At 49.9% G+C, this 23,674-nt stretch overlaps 1 protein-coding gene, 2 long non-coding RNA genes and 1 other non-coding gene across 7 annotated transcripts in view; 2 read left to right on the plus strand and 2 right to left on the minus strand.

Moving 5' to 3' along the window:
• The window catches only part of LOC149122061 (cytoplasmic polyadenylated homeobox-like protein 2), a 33,329-nt gene that overhangs the window by 4,486 nt on the left and 5,169 nt on the right, over positions 1 to 23,674 (plus strand). Inside the window, exons 2-3 of one of the 4 annotated variants that reach the window (XM_089313550.1) lie at positions 72 to 250; positions 2,002 to 3,137. The exons of 1 other annotated variant lie outside the window; for it this stretch is intronic. In XM_089313550.1, coding sequence (XP_089169676.1) covers positions 72 to 250; positions 2,002 to 2,778 — 956 coding nt within the window. In that variant the 3' untranslated portion in view covers positions 2,779 to 3,137. Of the gene's footprint in view, positions 1 to 71; positions 251 to 2,001; positions 3,138 to 21,450; positions 21,773 to 23,674 lie in introns of those variants that run through there. 2 more of the 4 variants (XM_089313551.1, XR_016221010.1) reach the window with 2 other exon arrangements.
• LOC103347245 (uncharacterized) overlaps positions 1,744 to 23,674 on the minus strand; it is a 34,480-nt gene continuing 12,549 nt past the window's right edge. The window contains exon 3 of the transcript XR_016221032.1: positions 1,744 to 5,930. This is a non-coding gene — a transcript (uncharacterized LOC103347245). The remainder of the gene's footprint in view (positions 5,931 to 23,674) is intronic.
• Positions 7,641 to 12,351, plus strand: LOC149122062 (uncharacterized). Its single transcript, XR_016221029.1, has 3 exons — positions 7,641 to 8,833; positions 8,926 to 9,601; positions 11,951 to 12,351. It is a non-coding gene; the product is annotated as an uncharacterized LOC149122062 (long non-coding RNA).
• On the minus strand, positions 12,804 to 18,042 carry LOC149122063 (uncharacterized). The gene is made up of 2 exons (XR_016221036.1): positions 17,622 to 18,042; positions 12,804 to 15,338 (listed from the first exon to the last, which is right to left on the minus strand). It is a non-coding gene; the product is annotated as an uncharacterized LOC149122063 (long non-coding RNA).

Below are 23,674 nucleotides of genomic sequence, written 5' to 3' on the forward strand. Positions count from 1 at the left end.
CTCTCACAGAGGTCTTTTGTTTTTCTGGATCTTGCTAATATTCTTGTGTTTTCTCTCTCTGTATTTTTCAGGAGATGGCCATGACAACATAGAAACACAACATGGAAGAAGAAAAGGAAAAGCACGCCATAAATTTACACCTGAGGAACTGCACATACTGAATCAATCATTTGCAGAGAGTCCTTATCCTGACTATACGACCAAGGAGGAACTGGTCAAAAAACTCCATTGTTCGTTTTACACAATCGAGGTACATAAACTACGTAGATATTTACATGAATATGTCTTTGTGGACAATAATAAAAAATCAACTAATTATGAAAAAGTATAACAGCATTTCATCACATAAAACAGCGTTGAAATTTGGTCTCATTTCTTCTTCATGTCATTGTGGATGTGACTATATTAAAGTATAGTATGTGTTATTTTTGAAAAAGATTTATTTATTTGAAAGTCAGATTTACACAGAGAGAGAGAAGGAGAGGCAGAGAGAGAGAAGGAGAGGCAGAGAGAGAGAGCAAGGTCTCCCATCTGCTGGTTCACTCCCCCCCTGGCCTCAACAGCCGGAGCTATGTTGATCCAAAGCCAGGATCCAGGAGCTTCTTCTGGGTCTCTCATGTGGGTACAGGGGCCCAAGCACTTGGGCCATCTTCCACTGCTTTCCCAGGCCATAGCAGAGAGCTGGATTGGAATGGAGCAGCCAGGACTTGAACTGGTGCCCATATGGAATGCAGGTGGCAGCTTTACCTACTACACCACAGCGCTGACCCCAATTACTCTCATTTTACAAAGGAGAAAAGTAAAGAGTAGAGGTTCCACAAAACACTTAGAGTAAGGTATGAAGTAATACTGCTAAGTTATGGCAGATGCTTGTTTGTTTTGGGTATGGCCTTTGAAGAAAATGACATTTAGAATATGATTTAGAATATGTTGAATTAGGAATTCATTCTGGAAAAGCAGTTGGAGTAAAATAAGCAAGCTAAAGGAATGTATTTTTTTTTATCTTTTATTTAATGAATATAAATTTCCAAAGTACGACTCATGGGTTACAATGGCTTCCCCCCCCCATACCGTCCCTCCCACCAACAACCCTCCCCTTTCCCACTCCCTCTCCCCTTCCATTCACATCAAGATTCATTTTCGATTATCTTAATATACAGAAGATCAGCTTAGTATACCTTAAGTAAGTATTTCAACAGTTTGCTCCCACACAGAAACATAAAGTGAAAAATAATAGATGATTTTTTTAAAATGATGATGAAATCAGATCAGACCTATTGTCATGTTTAATCCCAGTGAGAGTCAAGTTGGGAATTGAAAATTTCTTTCTTTTTTTTTTTTTTTTTTTTTTTTTTTTTTGCAGAAGATCAGTTTAGTGTACATTAAGTAAAGATTTCAGTCGTTTGCACCCCCATAGAAACACAAAGTGAAATATACTGTTTGAGTACTCGTTATAGCATTAAGCCTCAGTGTACAGCACGTTAAGGACCGAGATCCTACATGAGGAGTAAGTGCACAGTGACTCCTGTTGTTGACTTTACCAATTGACACTCCTGTTTATGGCATCAGTAATCTCCCTATGCACCAGTTATGAGTTTCTAAGGGAATGTATTTTGAGAACAGCTGCTTCACGTCTAAATGCAGAGGGTGCAAATAGGTTGGTAGAAGATTTGGAAAAGTAGGGATTTGCTCATACATAAGGGCCCGTGCCTCCTTTGAAGGCAGATGGGAATCTGGAATTGTGCACGATTACATGATTTTAATTATCATAAATGTATATTTATATATACATTTACATATCATATTTACTATAAATGCATTCTCGTATTATAAATATAATAACACAGGAAGCCCCTGGAAAGCGTGCTTGCATTTTTCATGTCTTACTCAAGGTCACGAAGCAAATCAGTGATGACGCTGATCCTAAGATGAACTACAAAATTCTCCTACATTGGCGAATATATAGACTCGAAAGTAATTTCTGTTTCATTTCTTTTTTAGAACTGGTTCCAAAATAAAAGAGCCAGACTACCAGCCAAGAAGAGACGCAAAGTGCTTGAAGCCAGGATGCCATATGCACTCCCTGTCCAAGGTCCCCCAGGTGTAAGCCTGCAGAATTCCCAGGAGTGGTTTCCCAACGCTGCCCAGGCATCTGTGCTGGGCGGAGCTGTCTGCTCCACTCCACCCACATGGGAGGTTCCCAGCCCGCTCTACGGCTCCTGGGATTCTGGGGTTCGAGGTGCTCAAGAGGCACCGAGCTATGCTCTGGAGAATCAAGGGAACGTAGGAGGTGGATCTTTTCCCCGTGGCGTTCCAGGAGCAAGGTTTAGTCATCCTTTTTCATCCGCACCGTATTTTGGGAGGTCCAGGTCAGAGATGAGGGTCATGCAGCCTGATTGGCCTTCCCTGCTACCCGGTGTTCCCAGTGCTCAGGGAGCGATGCAACAGCTGCAGGAGCAGAAGAGCTCTTTTCGTTACCCACCATGTGAAGAGTGGCAGCAGAATGGCTGGGGAACGCACCCTCAGCAGCCCCAGCAGCCTCCGGATTACTGGCAGGAGCTGCCCTCCCAGGACCAGTTTCCAATGCAGCAGAATCACAACAGCGCAGAGAACAGGGTGCCTTTTCCTCTGTCCCAGCAGCAGCCTGGAGATCGTCAAGGTGATGGAGAGCTCACGTTCTTGCAGGTGTTGAGCACAGCTCTGCGGGTACTCAGTTCTCCAACAGAACCTCACGAGCAAGATACGCAGCAAGAAGGTGCCCGAGATGCCCAGTTCTGAAATCCAGGACATTTTGAAAGAGGAACACACCGGTGCCAACTTCTGGGACTAGAAATGTGGCTGCAGGAAATGGCATTGGGCTTTTGAGTCAGCAGATGCCTGTGATACTACAATTGTGTACCTGGGAGTCGAAGGTTCCTGAAAGAAAGGAACTAGCTCATAGTGTACATCCTTTGTGTGCGTGGCTGGTTAGGGTTGTGGACGTATTTTCTATCATGTTGGCATTTATATTCTTGAAGGACATTTTGTACTGGTAGTTATTGTAGGGGGTTGTGTCATGTTAAACTAGGATTATAGGAGTTAGTTATGCTACCTTTCTTACTATTTTCTATAATTTTGTACAACACTACACTTAGCCCTTCATTAAACGTTTGGATTTTACAATGACGGCTCTGATAGATTCATTATAGGGAGATTTTGCCTCCTGATCTCATTATCATTGATTAGAAACTATCATTTCTCCTTGAGTAACTTTTGAGATTATGATTTCTAATACTAAGTTCATTTCATCTAGGGATTTTAATTTACTGCTATAAATCATCTGAAGTACCATCAGGGCTTTCATTCGTAGAGTATTTGTGTATGTAAAATGTGTTATTTTCAAGTTTTAGACTCACATCTTCTAATCTTGGTGTTTAATTGCCAGCTATTTGTCCCTTGGAAGAAAGGTTTGCAGAAAGACCCAGGTTGCATGGACTCCTTTAAATTTCACCATGAGTGCGGTCCCTCGTTTTGAGCAGTGTATGTGGCTGCCTCCCAGTAGGGAAATGTGAAAAAACAGCTCTCCCCGGGCTGGCGCTGTGGCGAAACGGGTTAACACTCTGGCCTGATGCCGGCATCTCATGTGGGCACCGGTTTAAAACCTGGCTGCTCCACTTCCGATCCAGCTCTCTGCTACGGCCTGGGAAAGCAGAAGATGGCCCTTGTCCTTGGGCCCCTGCACCTATATGGGAGACACAGAAGAAACTCCTTGCTCCCAGCTTTAGATCTGCACAGTTCCAGCCGTTGCAGCCAACTGAGGAGTGAACCACCAGATGGAAGTCCTCTCTCTCTCTCTCTCTCTCTCTCTCTGACTTTCCTCTCTGTGAAACTCTGACTTTCAAATAAATAAATAAATATGAAAAAAAAGCGACATGTCTCCAGAGGCTGGTGCTGTGGTGTAGCGGGTAAAGCTACTACCCCATATGGTTGCCAGTTCAAGTCTCGGCTGTTCCACTTCTGATCTAGCTCCCAGCTAATGCACCTGGGAGTGTGGTGGAAGATGGTCCAAGTCCTTGGGCCCCTACACCTATGTGTGAGACGCGGAAGAAGCACCTCATCCTGGTACAGGTCCAGCCATTGCGGCCTTTTGGGGGAGTGAACCAGTGGTTGGAAGACTTCTGTCTGCCTGTCTGTCTCTCTGTCATTCTGCCTTTCAAATAAATACATCTTTAAAAAAATTCTGTAACTCAGACAGTAGGATTTAGACAACAGGCAGGGGCATGGGCAGGGGCACAGCATCTAACAATTTATTCTCTTTCTTGTTTTCCCAAGAATATTCCAAGAAGGGTGATCCTGCAATGCTGCACCCCAGGGATTGGGCCTCACAGCAAGGAGAGCTGCAAGAGCCCAGCAGGAGTTGGGTTTTGAACACACGATGCGTGCTGCTGTGGGTTGCTTGAGCAGGTAGGGCCCTCTTGCTTCTCTTTTTCCTCTATCCCAGCCACGCCCTCACTCTACAATCCCTCAAAAATGGCTTCTCACAGAGGCAGTAGTTTTAGGGAGCTGTACTTTCCCCGTCTCCTTGGCACAATAAAGCTCTCCTTTGAACTGCCGTGGGAGACCGATCATTTGTTGACTCCCCAGGCAAATGGACCCCTTTTGTCTGATATATGGAGGGGCAGGGGAGCTGCTCTAGGACTTGATGAGAAGTGTCCACTCCAAGCTAGAGGGGTGGGCATGCGGCCATATTTGTCCTGTAGTTTGGGGCCTTCTCAATACACAGTTGCTCCTTATGCACAGAACCCTGGAAAGCCAGCCAGTCATTTCCTGCGACCTCTTTCAAAGCAGGACTGGGGACCGGAAGTGTGCAAGTGTGTCAGGTCCTGTCCTGGTCACTTGAGTTGTCAGGCACCACCCAGTGACAACCTGAGGCAGCAGGCACTGAGTCTCTGGCCCTAGCACCTTGCATCTGAAACTGTGCAGAGAAAAGCCCAAGAATTGTTTCTGGTGGGAACTGGGACTTTGTGTCTGGCTACTACAGACCTTCACTCTGTCTGGTGTGTGGAGGCTCCAAGGGGCCCACTGTGCAGTGCGGCACAGTGCAATACTTCCAGCAGGGAGCCAGAATCAGGAACAGCAGGGTGACGTGTGTCCGGGCAGCTGCAATGGGGAGCCTGCTAAGGGGTTGGGGCAGTCCCTGCTCAGCTCTGTGCCTCCCCTTTAAGGTCTTTGCATGTTCCTCTGCGACCTCTGCTGGCCGGTGGTTGTACTGCAGAATTTTCAGGTGGACATAGTGTACCTTAGAAATGCATTATTCATTGACTCAGGTGAGATGTGGTCAAAATCAACTCCTAGAGGACATTTCGAAGGTATTTTTAAGTGCTCCATCTCCACCGAGGTCCCTCTTAGCTTGGTGAGCCTGGTTGTCCAATCGCCACCACAGTGGATTCACAGCTGCCACAGACATGCTGATGCTTTCCTCAACACAGACTGTGTGATCCAGACCCACAGGAGAGTCTGGGTGGGGGTGGGGGGCACATCTTCCTCTTTGCATGCCCTCCCTACAATGTCCCAAAGTCACACTGAGCCCCATCAAAGCATCGGGCATGGACGCCTGTGGGGCCACCTCAGGGCTCAGCTCCTGGTCCTCCAGTGGAAAGTGGTTCCTGAGAAGACTTGGCCACGGCCACCCATCCTCAAGGCCACCCCACCTGAGCCGTGTGCCAGAGTGGACCCTGGGTTTGAGTCCCAGCTGCTCCACTTCTGATCCCGCTCCCTCCTAATATGCCTGAGAAAACAGCAGAGGAGGGCCCCTGCATCCTGTGGGAGACCTGGAAGAAGCTCCTGGCTCTTGGCTTCAGCCTGGCCCAGCACCGGTCATTGCTGCCATTTGGGGAATGAGCCAGTGGATGGAAGATTTTCCTCTGTCTCTGCCACTGTTGTAACTCTGCCTTTCAAAAAAAGAGAATAAATATTTTTTAAAACCACCTTTCTTTGCCAGTCTGGGAAATGTGACATTGTAGATTTAACATTATGCAAGGAGATGCTACCAGGAGTATCCAAAGCCAGGAGCAAGTGAGCAGCACCTGTGGGTGGTCAAGGGAGGATATTGGAGAAATAGGTCTGCTTGCATGCAAAATTAGGCAAAACTGATGCAAAAGATCAAGTCACAAGACTTGAGACAGGAGCAAAGATGACAGCAGTGGCAGAGGGTGAACCACTACCCCCCAAGCACTGTAAGTTAATAGCTCCCTCATGTGGTCCTCATGCGGGCCTGTGACAAGAGTGTTCACAGCTCAGGGGTCCTAATTTATCTCAACGCACAAGGCAGACACCAGGGGAGGAAGTGGAAAATACAAGTCTGAACAAAGGCAAGGTCAAGGCCTGCTTGTGAAGTCACTCTCACAAGAGGAAAACGGGGGCTCTCTGAGGCCTGGAGCAGGTTGCCAAAGAGGGACAGGTGGCAGCTCCACGAGTCACTCCCTCCCACTCCCGCCCAAGGCTGCTGCTTCTGCAGCTCCTGCACCTGCCTCACCCCTGCCCGGATATGCCAAGCAGCTCTTTCACAATCCGGGCTGTTGAGATGGAGAAGGAAATTGCACAAGGCAGGTCCTGGCTCTTGAGATCTGCAGATGTGAGTTTCTTTTTGAAGTCACTCTAGGTCGTTGTGCAACTCAGTAATGTCTGGACCTCAGATTCATGGACATCTCTAAAATACAGACACTGAGGGGGTTGTTTTGGGCTCCCAGGGCCTCAGTGGGGTGCAGATGGGAATCACCCTAACGTGATGATGTGGGAAGTGTTCTGTTTCTCAGCATCAGGGTTTTAGCACACAGTTGGGTGTCGCTCCCCCTCTTCGTGGGGGAACGACACTAAGCCCTGCCTAGGCTTCATATCCGAGTCACGGCACCATTATGTCGCTCCCCCTCTTCGTGGAGGAACGACACAGGACCCTGCGCTGTTCTTTCGTCTGCTCGGCCCTCCCCGGGTTTGCTGCTGGTTCTTCCCGGGTTGGCTACTATCCCTTCCACCTCCGTGGAAGGGCAGTTCCCCCTGGCCACATTCCCCACTTCCGCAGGGGAGCGGCACACCGCCGGCCGGCTCTCTGGGGGCTGCACGGGTTCCCTTAGATGTTCCCCATAGATGTTCCCGGTGCATGCCGTCTCTCTCCTCCTTTATAGTCCTCCTCCGCCAATCCTAACTCGGCTGCCCACACGCCGAGTACGCTGCTCTCCTCCAATCAGGAGCAAGTCCTACAGTTTATTAGTTGAACTGGAGGCAGCTGTGCGGAAGCTGTTTACTTCTCTCCCAGCGCCATATTGTGGGAGAGCAGATGCATAGAATAAGTCTTAATTCCAGTAACAGTCTAGTCCGGTTTGCTCCCCACAGATCCCCCTTTCTTTTTATTTTTGGCGTTGATACGCACCTGTCTTCGGTGTCCCGCGGCACACACTCTGCTCTACTTGCTAGAGTTGCCACAGGCTCTTACAAGTCCTATCAGGCAAACCGAATCCGGGTCCTCTCTTCGCCATGTTGTGAGGAGGTTTTTAAGCGCTGATGCGTGCCTGTGTTCGGTGCCCTGCAGCGCATGCTCTGCTCTGCTAGAACTGCCTGCAGGTGCTTACAAAACCTATCAGGTAAACCGAATCCAAGCCTTCTCATTGCCGTATTGTGGGGGAGACTTATTAGTGTTGGTTCGTGCCTATCTTCGGTGACCTGCAGCTCATACTCTGGTCGAGCTGCTTGCTGGCGCTTACCGCCTTAATCAGGCAGACCGAATCCAAGCCTTCTAATTGCGGTATTGTGGGGAAGCCTTACTGATGTTAATTCGTGCCTGTCTTCGGTGACCTGCGGCGCATAAGCTGCTAGCCGCCCAGGTGCTCATCGCCTCACTAATCGGGCAGACCGAATCCAAGCCTTCTAATTGCCATGTTGAGGGGAGGCCTTTCTATTTCTCTATTTCTCTATCTCCGGGCATTCCTATTTCTCCCATTTTACTTCTATCTTCCAGCATTCCTATTTTCCTCATCTTACTTCTAAACTTCTGTTTCTCTTATCCCCGCAGCTTCCCGGCGCCTCGCCCTGCCGGCAGCTTCACGGCTCCACGCGGCTTCCCGGCACCTCGCCCCGCCGGCGGGTTCCCGGCTCTGCGCGCACGCTCCGCGGTCTCCACGCACTTCGCGCCCGCACCACGGCCTCGCGCCAGCGTTCCCTATCTATTCACGCCCCGTGCTCTCTCTGCACGCGGCGGCTTCCGCGAGTCACACAGCGTAGCTTACGTGTCCGCCACTAGCATTCAATCTAAGTTCCCCGGGCTAGCCTGGCGAATTCAACCCAGCGTACGTCTCCGCCCCACGGTTTGGCTTCCCGTCCTTTGCTCCCCGGGCTAATCAGACGGATCCCAACCAGGCTCACGTTTCAGCTTCTGGTTTCAACTTTTCGCCCCCTATTCCCGGGCTAACTTGAGAATCCCAAAGTGGCTTTCGTGTCCGCCTTGGCCTGCCCCCCACGGCTTCAATTTCCCTAACATTTTTCTCTACCCGGTATGTTTCCCCAAACTTTCCTCCAACGATATTCCTCCCTCATTTCTCCTGGCCTCTCCCCACAGTCCGCGTCCGAGTCTGTTTGTTCTAGCTTTCACTTTCGCTTTCGACCTTAGAGATTTCTCCCAGCTTCCCCCCGTAGTCCGTATCCGAGTCTATGCCTAGGCTTTCAATAGCTTCTTCCGGCACCCTTTTTCGTCCGGCTTTTCCCTAGGCTGTTTGCTAGTTTCTCTCTCCAATATTTTCCCAGTTCTTCCCGTTTCTTCCCTCCTAAGTTTGCTATCCGTTCTAGGTTTCCTAATCCGTCCTAGGTTTTCTATCCGAGTTAGGTTTCCTATCCGAGTCACGGCACCATTATGTCGCTCCCCCTCTTCGTGGGGGAACGACACTAAGCCCTGCCTAGGCTTCATATCCGAGTCACGGCACCATTATGTCGCTCCCCCTCTTCGTGGAGGAACGACACAGGACCCTGCGCTGTTCTTTCGTCTGCTCGGCCCTCCCCGGGTTTGCTGCTGGTTCTTCCCGGGTTGGCTACTATCCCTTCCACCTCCGTGGAAGGGCAGTTCCCCCTGGCCACATTCCCCACTTCCGCAGGGGAGCGGCACACCGCCGGCCGGCTCTCTGGGGGCTGCACGGGTTCCCTTAGATGTTCCCCATAGATGTTCCCGGTGCATGCCGTCTCTCTCCTCCTTTATAGTCCTCCTCCGCCAATCCTAACTCGGCTGCCCACACGCCGAGTACGCTGCTCTCCTCCAATCAGGAGCAAGTCCTACAGTTTATTAGTTGAACTGGAGGCAGCTGTGCGGAAGCTGTTTACTTCTCTCCCAGCGCCATATTGTGGGAGAGCAGATGCATAGAATAAGTCTTAATTCCAGTAACAGTCTAGTCTGGTTTGCTCCCCACAGTTGGGGGTAAGAGGGAGTGAGTCAACAAGGAAGAAAACTTCTCTACTTCTTGAAGGGAGTTCTCAGAAGACCAGGGCCTGGCAGCTCAGCTTACAGGACAGGCATAAAGAGTGCGCACCTGCCAAGCCAGGACCAGTTTGTCTGGAGCTCCTGGGACCCCAGAGGAAGTAGCCTGTGAGTGTCTCGTTTTCTTTTCCCTGTGGCCTATGAATATCCTGTGGCCATCTGGACAGTGTACCATGCTGGAGTTGAAGGGAGGAGGGTCTGCAGCTCTTCTGGTCTTGTAGTTGGGTTTGGGAGGTGGGGGCACACGGGGTGGGGAGGTGCCCGTCTGCCCTCCACTAAGCTGCCTGGAACCGGAAGGGCACTGGCTTGCTGAACGGGGGTGCGGTGGGTGAGTAGGATGGGACACCCTCTCTTAGATGCTCTTGCCTGGAAGCCTCAGGTGGGCAGTGCAATTCCACCTTCTCTCTTGGCTCCTTGTCTGCTCCTGGTTTCTTCAGAAAGAGAAGTGGAGGAGAAACAGATCCGGCATTCACAGGCTTGGGTTCGACACCCATCCCGATGCTTCTCTCTTGGCCTCTAGACTTGACTTAAAATGATTCTTAATGAATTAGGATTCTGGCTTTCCAACCATGTGTCCAGAGGAGTCCTTTTTTTCCTATAAAATCTTATCTGGAGGCTTAGCTTAAAGTGAACCCTGCATGGGTTGAGGGGCTGTGGCTGCCTTGTCCATCTGAATCTCAGGTCTGAGACCTCTGAGCCTGCCTGTGTCTGGATCCTTCCTTCAGCAATGGGTGATGGCATTTCTGAGCCGTCTTGAGCTGGTGTGAAAATGTCTATTGCTTTCATTCTTCCCCCAAATCAGTCTCAGGGTCCCAGAGTTGACGCAGCTGTGGGACAGGGGACATTGCCCTCGTTCTGGCCTGGGTCGGCCCCTGGGTGATCAGGAAGGCTCTACCAGGACGAGTGCAAGCCTGTGAGCTCAGCTTAGTGTTTCTAGAGGCTTGTGGGGCACCTGAGGAGGTGGCAAATTCAACAGCGCAAGATGCTTGTGAGTTACAGGGGTCGCCTACACGGCGCATTATCAGCTGTTGGAGAGGGGCCCTCTGGCCAGGTAGCCCCTCTCCTGACATTGACCGAGCTGGCCTGCTGACCCTTTTGTCTTTGCAGGGCTCCCTTTGGCTCTGTGTCCAGCCTCTGAGACTCCCACTTCCACCCTCATTACTTCACGGTTTCTCTCTTTGGCAGGAAGACACCCAGATGCAGAGAGTGGCCCGGGTCCTGCGCTTACCCCGTGCTCTGTTACCATCTCCTGTCAGGTGGTAACTGGATGTCCTGTTGGGTAGTTGCTCATACGTCCCACAGGCCCTTTCCCCTGGCCAGGGCCACCTGGTGTATCACCTTCCCTCATAAGTCCCCTCTTCCAGCCCTCTCAGGTACACTGGGAAGAGCTGAGGGGCTGAGTCTCTGCAGCTGCTAACTTGGTGGGTGAAACTTGGGTGAAAACGTGCCCTGGGTTCCCTCGGGGGCTTTCTTCTGCTTGGGGGCCACCTCTGGTTCAGAACTGGCAAATCGCCTGGCATATGCTGCTGCACTTGCAGACTGAGCTCAGTCAGACGTCACTAGGCATTGAGAACCCTGGTTCATCTTCCATCCTTCCTTCCTCTCTCCCTCCCTCCCTCCCTCCTTCCTTCCTTAATTGAAAGGCAGAGTTCCAGAGAGGTAGAGGCCGAGACAAAGAGAGAGGTTTTTCATCTGCTGGTTCACTTCCCAGATGGACGCAACAGCCAGAGCTGTGACGACCCGAAGTCAGGAGCTTCTTCTGGGCCTCCTGCATGGGTGCAGGGGCCCATGGACTTGGGCCATCTTCCACTGCTTTTCCAGACCACAGCAGAGAGCTGGATCAGAAGTGGAGTATCTGAGACTTGAACCAGCTGCCATATGAGATGTCAGCACTGTAGCCGGAGACTTTACCCGCTATGCCACAGTGCCCTTCCCTCCCACCCCACCCCCCTCCCCCATTCATTTTCCAACAACACTGTGAGTTGCCATTGCTAACCCACTCAAGGCGACAAGTCAGTGAGGGAGTAGAAGGTTGCCTGTCTGAGCTGAGCCAACCACCTCCTGTTACAGAGAAGGTGAAGGAGTCCAAGAAGGCAAAAGTCCTGCCCAGAGGGAGCACTCACTGGGTCCTTGGGGATGGAACACACAGCCTCAGTGAGGACCCTCCATGCTGGCCGCTGTTTCAATGGCAGTGCCCAAGAAAAAGCAGAATGGCGTGGGGGACGTGAGAACGAGGACATTGTGGTCAACCCATGTGAGAGTCCCAGTGCTCTCCGAGGCTGGACCGTGTGCCCATCTTGTCTCCAAATCACTTTGAGCATCTGGCTGCTTTGAGCTCCATAGCAGGAAGGGGCAGGGGTAAGGAGTGGCTGCTTCTGACCTTCAGGAGCTGGGCCATGCCCTATACCGTGTCCTAGAGCCGAAATCATGTCCTTTCCTCTCTGTTCTTCTCCCCAGGCCATGCTGCTCCTCCTCCTGACCTCACTGTTCCTGCGTGCCCAGCCCCGGGGATGCCTGGAAGAAGAGATGAGGACCTACTCCCAGAGGACAGTGAGCAACGTCTGCACCCACGTCATGTGTGGCCCAGTGGAAGACAGCCTTCCTGGTCGAGATGGACAGGATGGCAGAGAGGGCCCCCAGGGTGAGAAGGGGGATCCAGGTGGAGCTGGGACCCAGGGCTTGTCCTGGTGGGCGGGGTGGGCGTTGGAATTGTCACCAATCCAGCCCATCTGGATAGCTTGTGACGGAAAACCCGGAGATGGGATCTTCCTTCCAGGGGGTTGGTTCTCTCTTCTGCAGCACCATGTCCATTCCATCGGCTGGCAAGTGAGCGGCTTTCCTGAGCCCCCAGCTGCCTCCCTGTATCACCCAACCCTCCTGGTTCCTCCCCAAGGCCCCAGCTGGCTCCCTCCCCAAGAACAAGCAAATAGTTAGTAAATTACCCCAAATAGTTGGTAAGTTACTGATATTTAGGGCCCTCTAGAGCCCTTTTCAGATAGCTAACAGGTGTTCATTGACTAAAATGATGCCTACGCAGAGTGTTAAATATCTTCAATATTTAATTAAACTTCACCACATGAAAAGTGGGCAAACACTCAGGCCTAATCAAAAGCGTTTTCCCTAACACATTACAGGGGGAGAAGGGAAGCTCACATTTCTTTGCTTGGCCCTATGCTGGGGCATTCAGTGGAGTAGTTCATTTAATCCTCTTAAAGGTCTTACAAGGAATAGGCTAATCTCCCTTGATGGGGAAGGAAACTGATGCAGAAAGGCTAAAAAACAGCCAGCCGGAACATGACAAAGGCATGAGTTTCTTTTATTTTTTTTAAGATTCTTATTTATTTATTTCAAAATCAGAGTTATACAGAGAGAGGAGAGGCAGAGAGAGAGAGAGAGAGAGAGAGAGAGAGAGAGAGAGAGAGAGAGAGAAAGTCCTCATCTGCTGGTTTACTCTCTATGTTCACAATGGCCGGAGCTACACCAACCCGAAGCCAGGAGCCAGGAGCTTCCTCCATGTCTGCCACACAGCTGCAGGGGCCCAAGGACTTGGGCCATCTTCCTCTGCTTTCCCAAACCATTAGCAGGGAGCTGGATCGGAAGTGGAGGAGCCAGGACTCCAACCAGCACCCATATGAGATGCTGGCATTGCAAGTCTCGAAGGCTTTACCTGCTACACCACAGTGTCATCCCTCAAGTAGCATCTTAACTGCAAGGCCAAGTGCCTGCCTTCAAGGTTATTTTAAAAACATGGCACGGTGGAAAAAACAAAAACAAACACCATGGCGGGGCCAGTGCTGTGTCCCTGCTGCTCCACTTCCCATACAGGTCTCTGCTATGGCCTGCGAAAGCAGTAGAAGATGGCCCAAGTGCTTGGGCCTGTACCCACATGGGAGACACGGAAGAAGCTCCTGGTTCTTTTTTGGATCAGTGCAGTACTGGCCATTGCAGCCAACTGGGGAGTGAACCAGAGGATGGAAAACCCTTCTCTCTGTGTGTGTGTGTGTCTGCTTCTCTCTCTGTGCAACTCTTTCAAATAAATACAATAAATCTTTAAAATGAAATACAAAACAAAGCAAAACAAAACACTGGCATAGTCATTAATTGATGATAGCAGATATAAAGTCAAACATATAGTCCAATCTTATCTCTGGTTAAAAGAAATTCAGAAAGGTATGTATTTTTAAAACATGGGATTTAAGAGATTATTTTATAGCCTGATTGTGTCCGTGAGCTCCTGTTTAGGGACTGGCACATGGAAGGTGCTTAGTAAATGTTACTTTCCTGCCACCTCCAAGGTCATTTCTGTATCTACATACAGCACAAAGTACTCTTTCCTACAGGATGATGACTGAATTAAAAATTACCAGGTATGGATTAAAACAAAAGGGAACTCAACAAAATATTACAAGTAGTTATTCCTGGGCAGTAGGATTTGGGAAGCTCCAAAGTTATACCATGTCTTCATGTATTCATGCATTCAAATTTATTTACTCTTTCATTGATCTCACAAATCAAAAGGAGTATTAATTCTGATTGATAGTGAGCTATGGCACATTCTAACACGTTAGATCCTTAAAGGACTGGTTTTAGGAACACAGTAAGAGAGACGCAACCTCCCTGGGCTTGTTCTCCTTCTCCCTTCAAAGAAGTGTACAACACAACACAGTCTTTTGGTTTTCATTAGAGGCTCCAAATGCCAGTCACAAGAGCTGTCAAGCTGTGGGGCTGGGCCAAACATCCTCGGCTAAGACCTCAGGGAGGCCCAAGAGGCCACTGGGAAGGAGTCTCAGAACACTTGGGCTTTCCTACCACAGTCTCAAGCCCAGAGAACAGTTTCAACAAAGCCACCTGGAAATCCCCTTGCACTCTGGCAAAGGGCGACTGTGTCACTCCAAAGCATAGAGATGGGTTCAGCCTGCACGGAGGGAGAGCAAAGGAACAGGGATACCCTGAGGACCCCACTTGCAGAAGGTCCTACGGGGAGAACTGGAGGCTGCTTACTGTGAGCCTTGCAGGTCTTGCAGCAGGGCACTTGATATGGGGGGTGGGGAGGGTTAAAAGGTAATCTGACCTGGAGGCCCAACACAAAGGTAACCTCACTAAGAGGATGATTTCCCCTAAACACAAATGCCAAGGATGGAACTGCAAGAGGCAGGCTGGAGGAGGCACGTGCAGCAGCCATAGAGAACTGCACAGGAGGATTCCTCTGAGGACCTCCCAGAGACAAACAGTCAGCACTGTGTCTGCAACATACCCAGCTCCCAGACGCCTGGTCCCCAGGCAGCACCCACTGAAGACTACACCCACCTTCCCCTAACTATTCCCACCATTCCAAGGGGTCCAAAAGCAGCTGTTGCTGGGGAACAAGGGAAAAAAGCAGAACGAGAGAGAAGGCACCAACTGCACCCTCTTCCCCAAGCCAGGCTCCTCAGCCCCTTCTCGATGAGACTAGATGATCTGATTTAGAACAAAGCTTATGGGTTATGGCTTTACCAACTGGACTTCCTGACATCTCAGAGTGACTGGGATTACCTATGCATCTGCTTGAAGTTTCACCTGCAGTTAGAGTGGCAGCAGGGAACAGTCTAGTTTAAGGGGGTGACTGTCTGATGATAAAATCTAACAGATATCTGGAAAGATTGCCTGACATGAACTAGCGCCACTCTTCAATACCTAAAGGCAACTGCAGGCCTTCAAGGTCTCCAGTGAGACCAGCGTGTCATTTCTGCAGCTCTCCTTACCTGTTGTGCAGGAGGGTGTGATGATGGTCCACCAGAGACTGAGTGAACGAGCTCAGGAGCCCAAGGCTCTCATAAGGGATGCTGTGTGGCCAGAGAACAGCCCACTGAAAGAGAACCAGAGGCACAGAGAAACCATTAGGGCACCTGAAGACTGGCAGGTAGGAAAGAACACCGATTCTACCAAACTAACTACCGGCGAAAGAGGGTCTGAAGGAGGGCACCTGAATCTCCATCCTCTATTTGTAAAAAGTAGCTCCAATGGAAGCTTACGCAGAAGAAACGAGGTGATGATCAGGCTCCATGGACGCGTGGAATGGATCCTATTTTTCTTTTTCTTTTAACTTTTATTTAATGAATATAGATTTCTGAAGTACAGCTTATGGATTACATTGGCTTCTCCCCCCCCCCCCGCAATGACTTCCATCCCACCCGCAACCCTTCCCTTTCCTGATCCCTCTCCCCTTCCATTCTTATCAAGGTTCATTTTCAATTTTCTTTATATACAGAAGATCAGTTTAGTATACATTAAGTAAAGAATCCAACAGTTTGCACCCCCATAGAAACAAAGTGAAAAATACTGTTTGAGTACTTGTTATAGCATTAAATCTCAATGTACAGCACATTAAGGACAGAGATCCTACATGAGGAGTAAGTGCACAGTGACTCCTGTTGTTGACTTTACAAAGTGACACTCCTGTTTATGGCATCAGTAATCTCTCTATGCTCCAGACATGAGTTGCCAAGGCTATGGAAGTCTTTTGAGTTCACTGACTCTTATCTTATTTAGACAAGGTCATAGCCAAAGTGGAAGTTCTCTCCTCCCTTCAGAGAAAGGTACCTCCTTCTTTGAAGACCTGTTCTTTCCACTGGGATCTCACTCACAGAAATCTTTCATTTAGGTTTTGTTTGTTGTTGTTGTTGTATTTTTTTTTTTTTTTTTTTTTTTTTTTTTTTTTTTTGCCAGAGTGTCTTGGCTTTCCATGCCTGAAATACTCTCATGGGCTTTTCAGCCGGAATGGATCCGATTTTTCATGAATTCCACCCCAAACATTATTTCCTAGACTTGTAAGAGTCTGCGTGCTTTGGCCAGCTTCTGTCCTGCAAACGGTGGCTTGGGCTCAATCTCGCAGTTAGAATCATGCTCTTCCACTCTTGCACACCACGCAGACACACTCGGAAAATCAGACTCGCGAAGGTTTAACAGCAACTCCTCGTTCATGTAAGGTTTTTGTGGTGACCTTACCAACTCCTCCTCAGGCTCTGTTACAAGCCTTTCTGTGAATCACTGTCAACCCCTCCAAAGTTTAGTGCTCCACTTAGATCTGCACCAAAGGCAACACTACTTCTCCCAGGATGCTGTTTAAAGTCAATATTCCAATAAAGTACAACATATCACTGCGGCCTCCTAACCACGCGGTGGAGAGGGGCTGGCATCTGCCAGTTCCACTAAATCCCAACTCGAACCTTCAGTTTCCCAGCTTGTGTGTTCGAACAGGGTCGCGGGATCCTGGAACAGAAAGGGCACTCGGGAAAACTAGAGTCCCACGCCTCCATCCTGCACACGGCGAAAGGAGGGCGGAGGTGGTCAGAGCGACGCCGCTGTGGAAATGACACCCGTCCAGGTTCCAGGATCTCCCGGGAAAGATCCAAACTAGCTTCGCCTTCCTCCTACATGATACCGGTTTACCCCAACCTGTTTCCGGGCGTCTTTCCCGTTCGTTATCCTGGAAGTGAGACGAAAGTCACTCCTCCCCGCAGTAGAGCTGTCCTCCTGCTGTCACACCGGTTCTTGCTCACCAGTGAAATCCTAGCCATCCCTTGGCTTTATCCGCTGTTTTCCAAGCAACTCCCCCTGCTTCAAACACTCTAAACCTTCTAAAACCCGGCTTAGCGCCCGCTGGCTTCGTAACCTAGGCAACCGCCAGGCGCGCATGCGTACCGACGCCGTTCCCACGGCGCCCCTCGCGCTATGACAGCCCGGAGGGCCAAAACACAAGTGCCCGCGCTCGCGCCCCGCCCCTCACCGCAAAGTATCCCAGCCCCAGCCCCGTGACCAGCGAGGGCAATGGCTGGCCGTAGGGAAGTAGGCGGTAGCAACCCTTCCGGCCTTCGTGTTCGCAAGCACCATGGCTCTCAGTGGTCTGGTGCGGTGTCGTGCCCGCCCCCACGTGAGGAAAGCCAGGCCAACTGTTTTCGCAGGGCTTGGAACACCTGCCAAAAGCCTTGGCAGTGGACTGCGCCTGTGCCACCTTCCGTGTTCTCCTCTCCTTTCTACTGGGAGGATCCAAGCAGCAACTGTGCCTGCGCGGCCATCCTCCAAGTGGAGGCGGACGCCTGGATGACAGAGCGCTGGCTGCAGGCTGTTGTCCCAACTCCGAGACCCCTACCGTGCAGTAGCCAAAGGAGAGCGTGAGGACCGCGAACCAGAACAGACTGCCCCTCTGGAAGCAGGCCGCGTTGCCTGCCATCATCGCCATCGCTGCAGCTCCGTTCTTGGTGTCGCGGCCAGCTGCGCTACTAGTGTGGTGGACGCGGGGCCAGCAGGGGCGGACCTGGGCGGCAGCTCCGCCCAGCCCGCGGGGAGGGAGGAGGGCCCCGGGCTCGCCAAGCACAGGTGGTGGCCCGGCCAGCCCTGTCTTGGCCTGGTCACTATCTGTAGGGGACATCCTTTCCAAGCGTCGCTCTCTGTAACGCTGTCTTTCCAATACATAAATCTTTTTTAAAGAACGATAAATAGGGGCCGGCGCTGGGTTCAGTGGGCTGGGCCACCACCTGTGGCCCTGGCATCCACATATAGGCATCCTTGAACTATGACCACTTGACCATGATGGATCTTTTTGATTGCTGTCAGTTTTGATTTGGCAGTATGTTAAAATTTTTCAGCTATGTTCATCAGAGATTTTCACCTATCGTTTCTTGTTGTGTTCTTGTCTGGCTTGAGTATCAGGGTAAGGCTGACCTCCAGCAACGAGTTTAATTTTATGTAAGGTATACAAATTTCATGTATTTCATATATACAGATTTAGGAGCATAGTGATCCTTCCCACCCACGCTCCCACTTCTTCCTCCTCCCTCTCCTAGTCCCAATCTTAATTTTTACAAAGATTTATTTTCAGTTTACTTTATACTCATTATCCCTACACTAAGTAACGAGTTCAACAAACAGTAGAGACAAGGGCTGTAAACCATCATTGCATCTCAAAGTGGCAATTTCACTTCTATAGATAACGTTTTAGATACTCTTAGTTACCATAGGCAGAGTGACAGAGATGGGAGGCAGGAGAGAGAGACAGAGACAACCATTCCATGTTCTGGTGCATTCCCCAAATGCTCACAACAGCTGGGGTGGGGCCAGCACCAGGCTGAAGCCACAGTCAGGAAGACTCCATCTGAGTTTCCCATGTGGAGAAGAGGAACCCAAGTACTTGGACCATCTGCTGCCTCCCAGGCACATTAGCAGGAAGCTGGGTTGGAAGCAGAGCAGCCAGGACTCGAACTCTCCTCTCCCACATGTAAATTCACACGTAGTGCAGCAGTAGAGGGCTGTACAGTAGCAACACAGGAGTTGTGATGAGATGTCTACAGAGCAGGATGGGTATGCCCCTACCTGACCACACCCCTGTGCCCACCTGCCTATCAGGGTAATTAACCACTCCCCTTTGGAAGTTGATTAAAGGCCTGGGACCTGGTGGGCCAGCCCTTTTTGGCCCTCTGTCTCTTTCACCATTGCAGGCTTGCACATCGTCTTTGGGCCACCTGCTCCTTCCTTTCTGGCAGACATTTTCCTCGACATGGCTGGCTCCTGGTACTTGGTATAAATCCAGATTTCTTAGGCAAGAACCCATGATGCTCATTAATATTGTGAATTCATTAAGAAGCAAACGGTAATATAATTGGCACCCCATACTCCAATAAAAGTTGGCACCTCAGATGGGACCTTTAAGAGGTCTGTCTCTGATTACCTTGGGATCTTACTGGTGTAAGAGCTATTTTTAAAAAAATCAGTACAGGGGCCAGCCATGTGATGTAGCAGGTAAAGTTTCCATGCTATGTGAGCACCGGTTTAAGTTCTAGCTGCTCCACTTTTGATCCAAATCCCTGCTAATGCCCTGGGAAAAGCAGTGGAAGATGGCCCAAGTGCTTGAGCCCCTGCAACCAATGTGGGAGGCCTGGAAGAAGCTCCTGGTTCCTGGCATTGTCTTGGCCCAGCTCCAGCTGTTGTGGACATCTGGGGAGTGAACCAACAGAGGCAAGATCTCTTTCTCTCTCTCTTTCTGGCTTTCAAATAAATAAATAAATAAAATATTAAAGGTTTTATTTCTTTATTTGAGAGACAGAGTTACAGACAGAGAGAGGGAGAGACAGAGAGAAAAGTCTTCCATCTGCTGGTTTCCTCTCCAAATGGCCAAAACAGCAAGAGCTGGGCCAATTCAAAGCCTGGAGCCTGGAGCTTCTTCCTGGTCTCCCATGTGGGTGCTGGGGCCCAAGCACTTGGGTCATCTTCCACTGCTTTCCCAGGCCACAGCACAGAGCCAGATCCAAAGAGGAGCAGCTGGGACTGGAACTGGGATGCTGGTGATGCAGGTAGAGGCTCAGCCTACTATGCCCCAGCAACACCTGTAAATCTTAACAAAGCAAGGTCAATGCACTACTCCGTGAACATCCTGCGAAGCGAAGGTCCACAGGAAAAATATGAAAACTCTCCTGAGTTGTTCAGGTAGAAAAAGAGAGATTGTCCAATAAAGGTTGATGATTTAGAAGGTGAACCCTACGATTGGGCAGTGTGGGAGCTGGTATGTTGACCTTTGCCAGTGATGTCTAAATAATGGCATGAGAATAGAAGTGACTGCCTGGAGCTGGGGAGAGCATAAAAGCAAGTGAATTTACCTGGTCAAAATATTCTTTGAAACAAGTTTAATGGAAGAGGGAAAGGCACCATCTAATGGAAATGCATGGTGCTGAGGTACTGAACTTTGACTTAACAGGAATTTAAAAAAAAAAGGCCAGGGAAAGCAGGCTAGGCCAACTTAATTTTTTTAAAGATTTATTTATTTATTTGAAAGTCAGAGCTTCACAGAGAGAGAAGAAGGGGGAAAAAAAGAGAGAGAGAGAGATCTTCCATCCTCTGGTTCACTCCCCAACTGGCCGCAATGGCTGGAGATGCACTGATCTGAAGCCAGGAGCCAGGAGCCAGGAGCCAGGAGCTTCTTCCAAGCCTCCCATGCAGTGCAGGGACCCAAGCACTTGGGCCATCCTCTACTGCTTTCCCAGGCCATAGCAGAGAGCTGGGTCAGAAGTGGAGCAGCCTGGACATGAACCAGTGTCCATATGGGATGCTGGCACTGCAGGTGGCAGCTTCACCCACTGCTTTACCCGCTACGCATCGGCTCCCCAACATAATTTTAGTTTGTTCTGTCTGAGCCGCTGTCTCCTTTCAGACATCCAGTTCTCAAACTATTCTATGGAGGTGACTGTTTTGAGAATAAAATGAATTATTTCAATGATTTAATTACTGTATGATGTTAGACTTATATTGACTTTTTTTAAGATTTCTTTTTATTTGAAATAGTTACACAGAGAAAGAGAGAGAGAGAGAGAGAGAGAGAGAGAGAGAGAGAGATCTTCTTCCCAGATGGCTGCAACAGGCAAGGCTGGGCCAGGCCAAAGCCAGGAGTCTAGAGCTTCTTCTGAGTCTCCCATGTGGGTGGCAGGGTCCAAAGCCCTTGGGCCATCTTCCACTGCTTTCCCAAGCCATTAGCAGGGAGCTGCATGGGAAGTGCAGCAGCCAGGACATGAGCCAGCACCCATGTGGGATGCTGCCATACCCACTATACCTTAATGCTGGGCCCTTATGCTGACTTCTGAAAACCATTTATTTTTGTGTACCTGAGAGGCTGAGTGAGAGAGAGCAAGAGAGAGAGAAACCTTCTGTTTGCTGGTTCACTCCCCAAATGTCTACAACAGCCAAAGCTGGGTCAGGCTGAAGCCAGGAACCTAGAAATGCATCCAGGTCTCCCAGTGTAGGCTATAGGGCCCATGCACCTGAGCCATCACCTGCTGCTTCCCTGGCTACTTTGGTGTGAAGCCGGATTGGGAGCAGAGTAACTGGGACTGGAACCCACACTCTGCTATGGGCTGGGGGCATCCTACGTGGCAGCTTAACAAGCTTTGCCACAATGCCTGCAGTCTTATATTCTTAACGTCCTCATTCGCTGTGAGTCTCTGGCCTCAGCAGCCTCCAAACTCTCAGTTATCAGTGCTGTCAGTGATGCAGATCACCTGGGGCCTGGCCAGGGCTAAATGAGAAAATTAGTTACCATGGGTGTTCAGTGAATGGAAGCTATGATTTAAAAATGGAGATTCTGGAAAGCCAGTTGTGCCTAAGGGGAGCTGTGTGTAGGGTGTGGCAAGGGCTGGGTCTAAGGTGTGCCTAGGGTGGCCATCTCAGGTTTATATTAAATGAACGCTGTGCCAGCAGCCCTCACTTCACTAACCAGGAAGAGTGTCTCAGGAGGGCTCCCAGACATGGCTTCCAATGGTGAGTTTCTGTGTGCGGCTTTGTCGGCAAGGCTGGGTTCTCTCTGTCCTGGTGTTCTGTGGGGGTTTGAGCTTTCGTCTTTCAGAAGTGCAGGCTCGTGGTCTAGGGGCCTCTAGTGTTACATGTGTCACTGTCTCTGGCAACCGAATGGCTGAATGCAGGGGTAGGATTTCCCAAAGGCTCAGGTGCTTAAAAATTAACCCAACTTGGGGTTGCCTTAAAAAGTTTTCTGCATTTTAAAAATGTACCTGGAAGTAGTTTAGGTAGAACAGTGTCTTGGGTTCCCTTCAGAATGAAGAGGTGGGGGGTGTGGGGAAAGATGGGAAGGGTAGGGGGAGGAAACAGCACTGGTCATGTAATGCTGGAGCAGGGAACTTCACAGTGTCGGTGGAAAAGTGGAATTCAGAAATGTTTTGGGGCAAAAAAACCTTTGAAACCAAGAATAGGTGTTTCATGATATTCATTTCTCTGAGAACTTCTTCTATTGGAGCCGAGTTAGATTCTCAGGCAGCGCTGGCCGTTGTGGCCATTTGGGTAGTGAAGCAACAGACGGAAGACCTTTCTCGCTCGCTCGCTCTCTCTCTCTCTCTCTCTCTCTCTCACTGAGTAACTCTGCTTGTCAAAAAATAAAATAAAATAATATAAATGCTGGAGTTCTGAAGTCTTGGGTTCTGGCCCTGACTTCTTTCTCTAAACAAGCACTGGGTGAGAGAAGTCCTGGGTCAGCACCAGTTTGTCTTGCAGCTTTTGAGTGTGACATCTCAATCAACTCTCAGAGGCCTCCCAGCTCTAGGAGGTCTTCAGAAAATCCTTGGAAAGTGCCCATGGTGGAGGGGGAGCCCTCTCAGCTCCTCACGCTGTCCTGGAGGCAAAATCCAAGGCCCCAGAACAATGGTGCCCTTAGGGTGTGAAGCCCTTCCAGAAGCTGCTCTGGACCACAGGGGAGGGAGGGGCCTCCCAGGTGAAGATTGTGGGCTCAGCTGCCAGTTTTACTGCTGAGATTTTATTTAAATAAACAAATTTGATTTAAAACAAAACAACAACCAGTGTGTTTTTAAAATGTGTGTTTAGGTATACAAATTGCTGGTCAGAAATACTGGGAACTTTTCCTGTGGCGTTCTAGTGAGTGGCCAGGCTGGGGGTAGGGACCAGATACCCTGGAGCACCTCAGCGATAGATGCTCCCCAGGGAAGTTTTGCTGGGAGCAGAAAGCGCTCTTATCCCCTCTTTGCCTGTTCTGAAGGAAAGAGTGCCAACCAACAGTGTGTTCTCTGTTTGAATTTGGGTTTATACAAAATGCTTTACACCAATTATTCATATAACCTGTATGTTTAAAAACATTTATTTATATTCATTTGGAAGGCATAGTTACAGAGAGATAGAGAGAGGGATCTTCCATCTACTGGTTCACTCCCCAAATGGCAGCAAACGGCCAGGGCTGGGCCTGGCCGAAGCCAGGATCTTCTTCCCAGCCTCCCACATGGGTGCAGGGGCCCAAGCACTTGGGTCATCCTCTGCTGCTTTCCCAGGGCTTTAGCAGGGAGCTGGAAGGGAAGTGGAGCAACTGGGACTTCAGCTGACACCATATGGGATGCTGGACTGGAGGCAGAGGCTTAACTTGCCATGAAACAACACCAGCCCTGAATGTATAATTTTTTTTTCTGGACAGGCAGAGTTAGACAGTGAGAGAGAAACAGAAAGAATGGTCTTCCTTTTCCGTTGGTTCACCCCAAAAATGGGCGCTGTGGCCGGCGCGCTGTTGCAATCCGAAGCCAGGTGCTTCCTCCTGGTCTCCCATGCGGGTGCAGGGCCCAAGCACTTGGCCCATCCTTCACTGCCTTCCAGAGCCACAGCAGAGAGCTGGACTGGAAGAGGGGCAATGGGGACAGAATCTGGTGCCCC

The sequence above is a fragment of the Oryctolagus cuniculus genome, chromosome 15 (assembly GCF_051225735.1).
Source record: "Oryctolagus cuniculus isolate XC-2025 breed Fujian yellow rabbit chromosome 15, ASM5122573v1, whole genome shotgun sequence".
Classification (NCBI taxonomy): Eukaryota; Metazoa; Chordata; class Mammalia; order Lagomorpha; family Leporidae; genus Oryctolagus; species Oryctolagus cuniculus.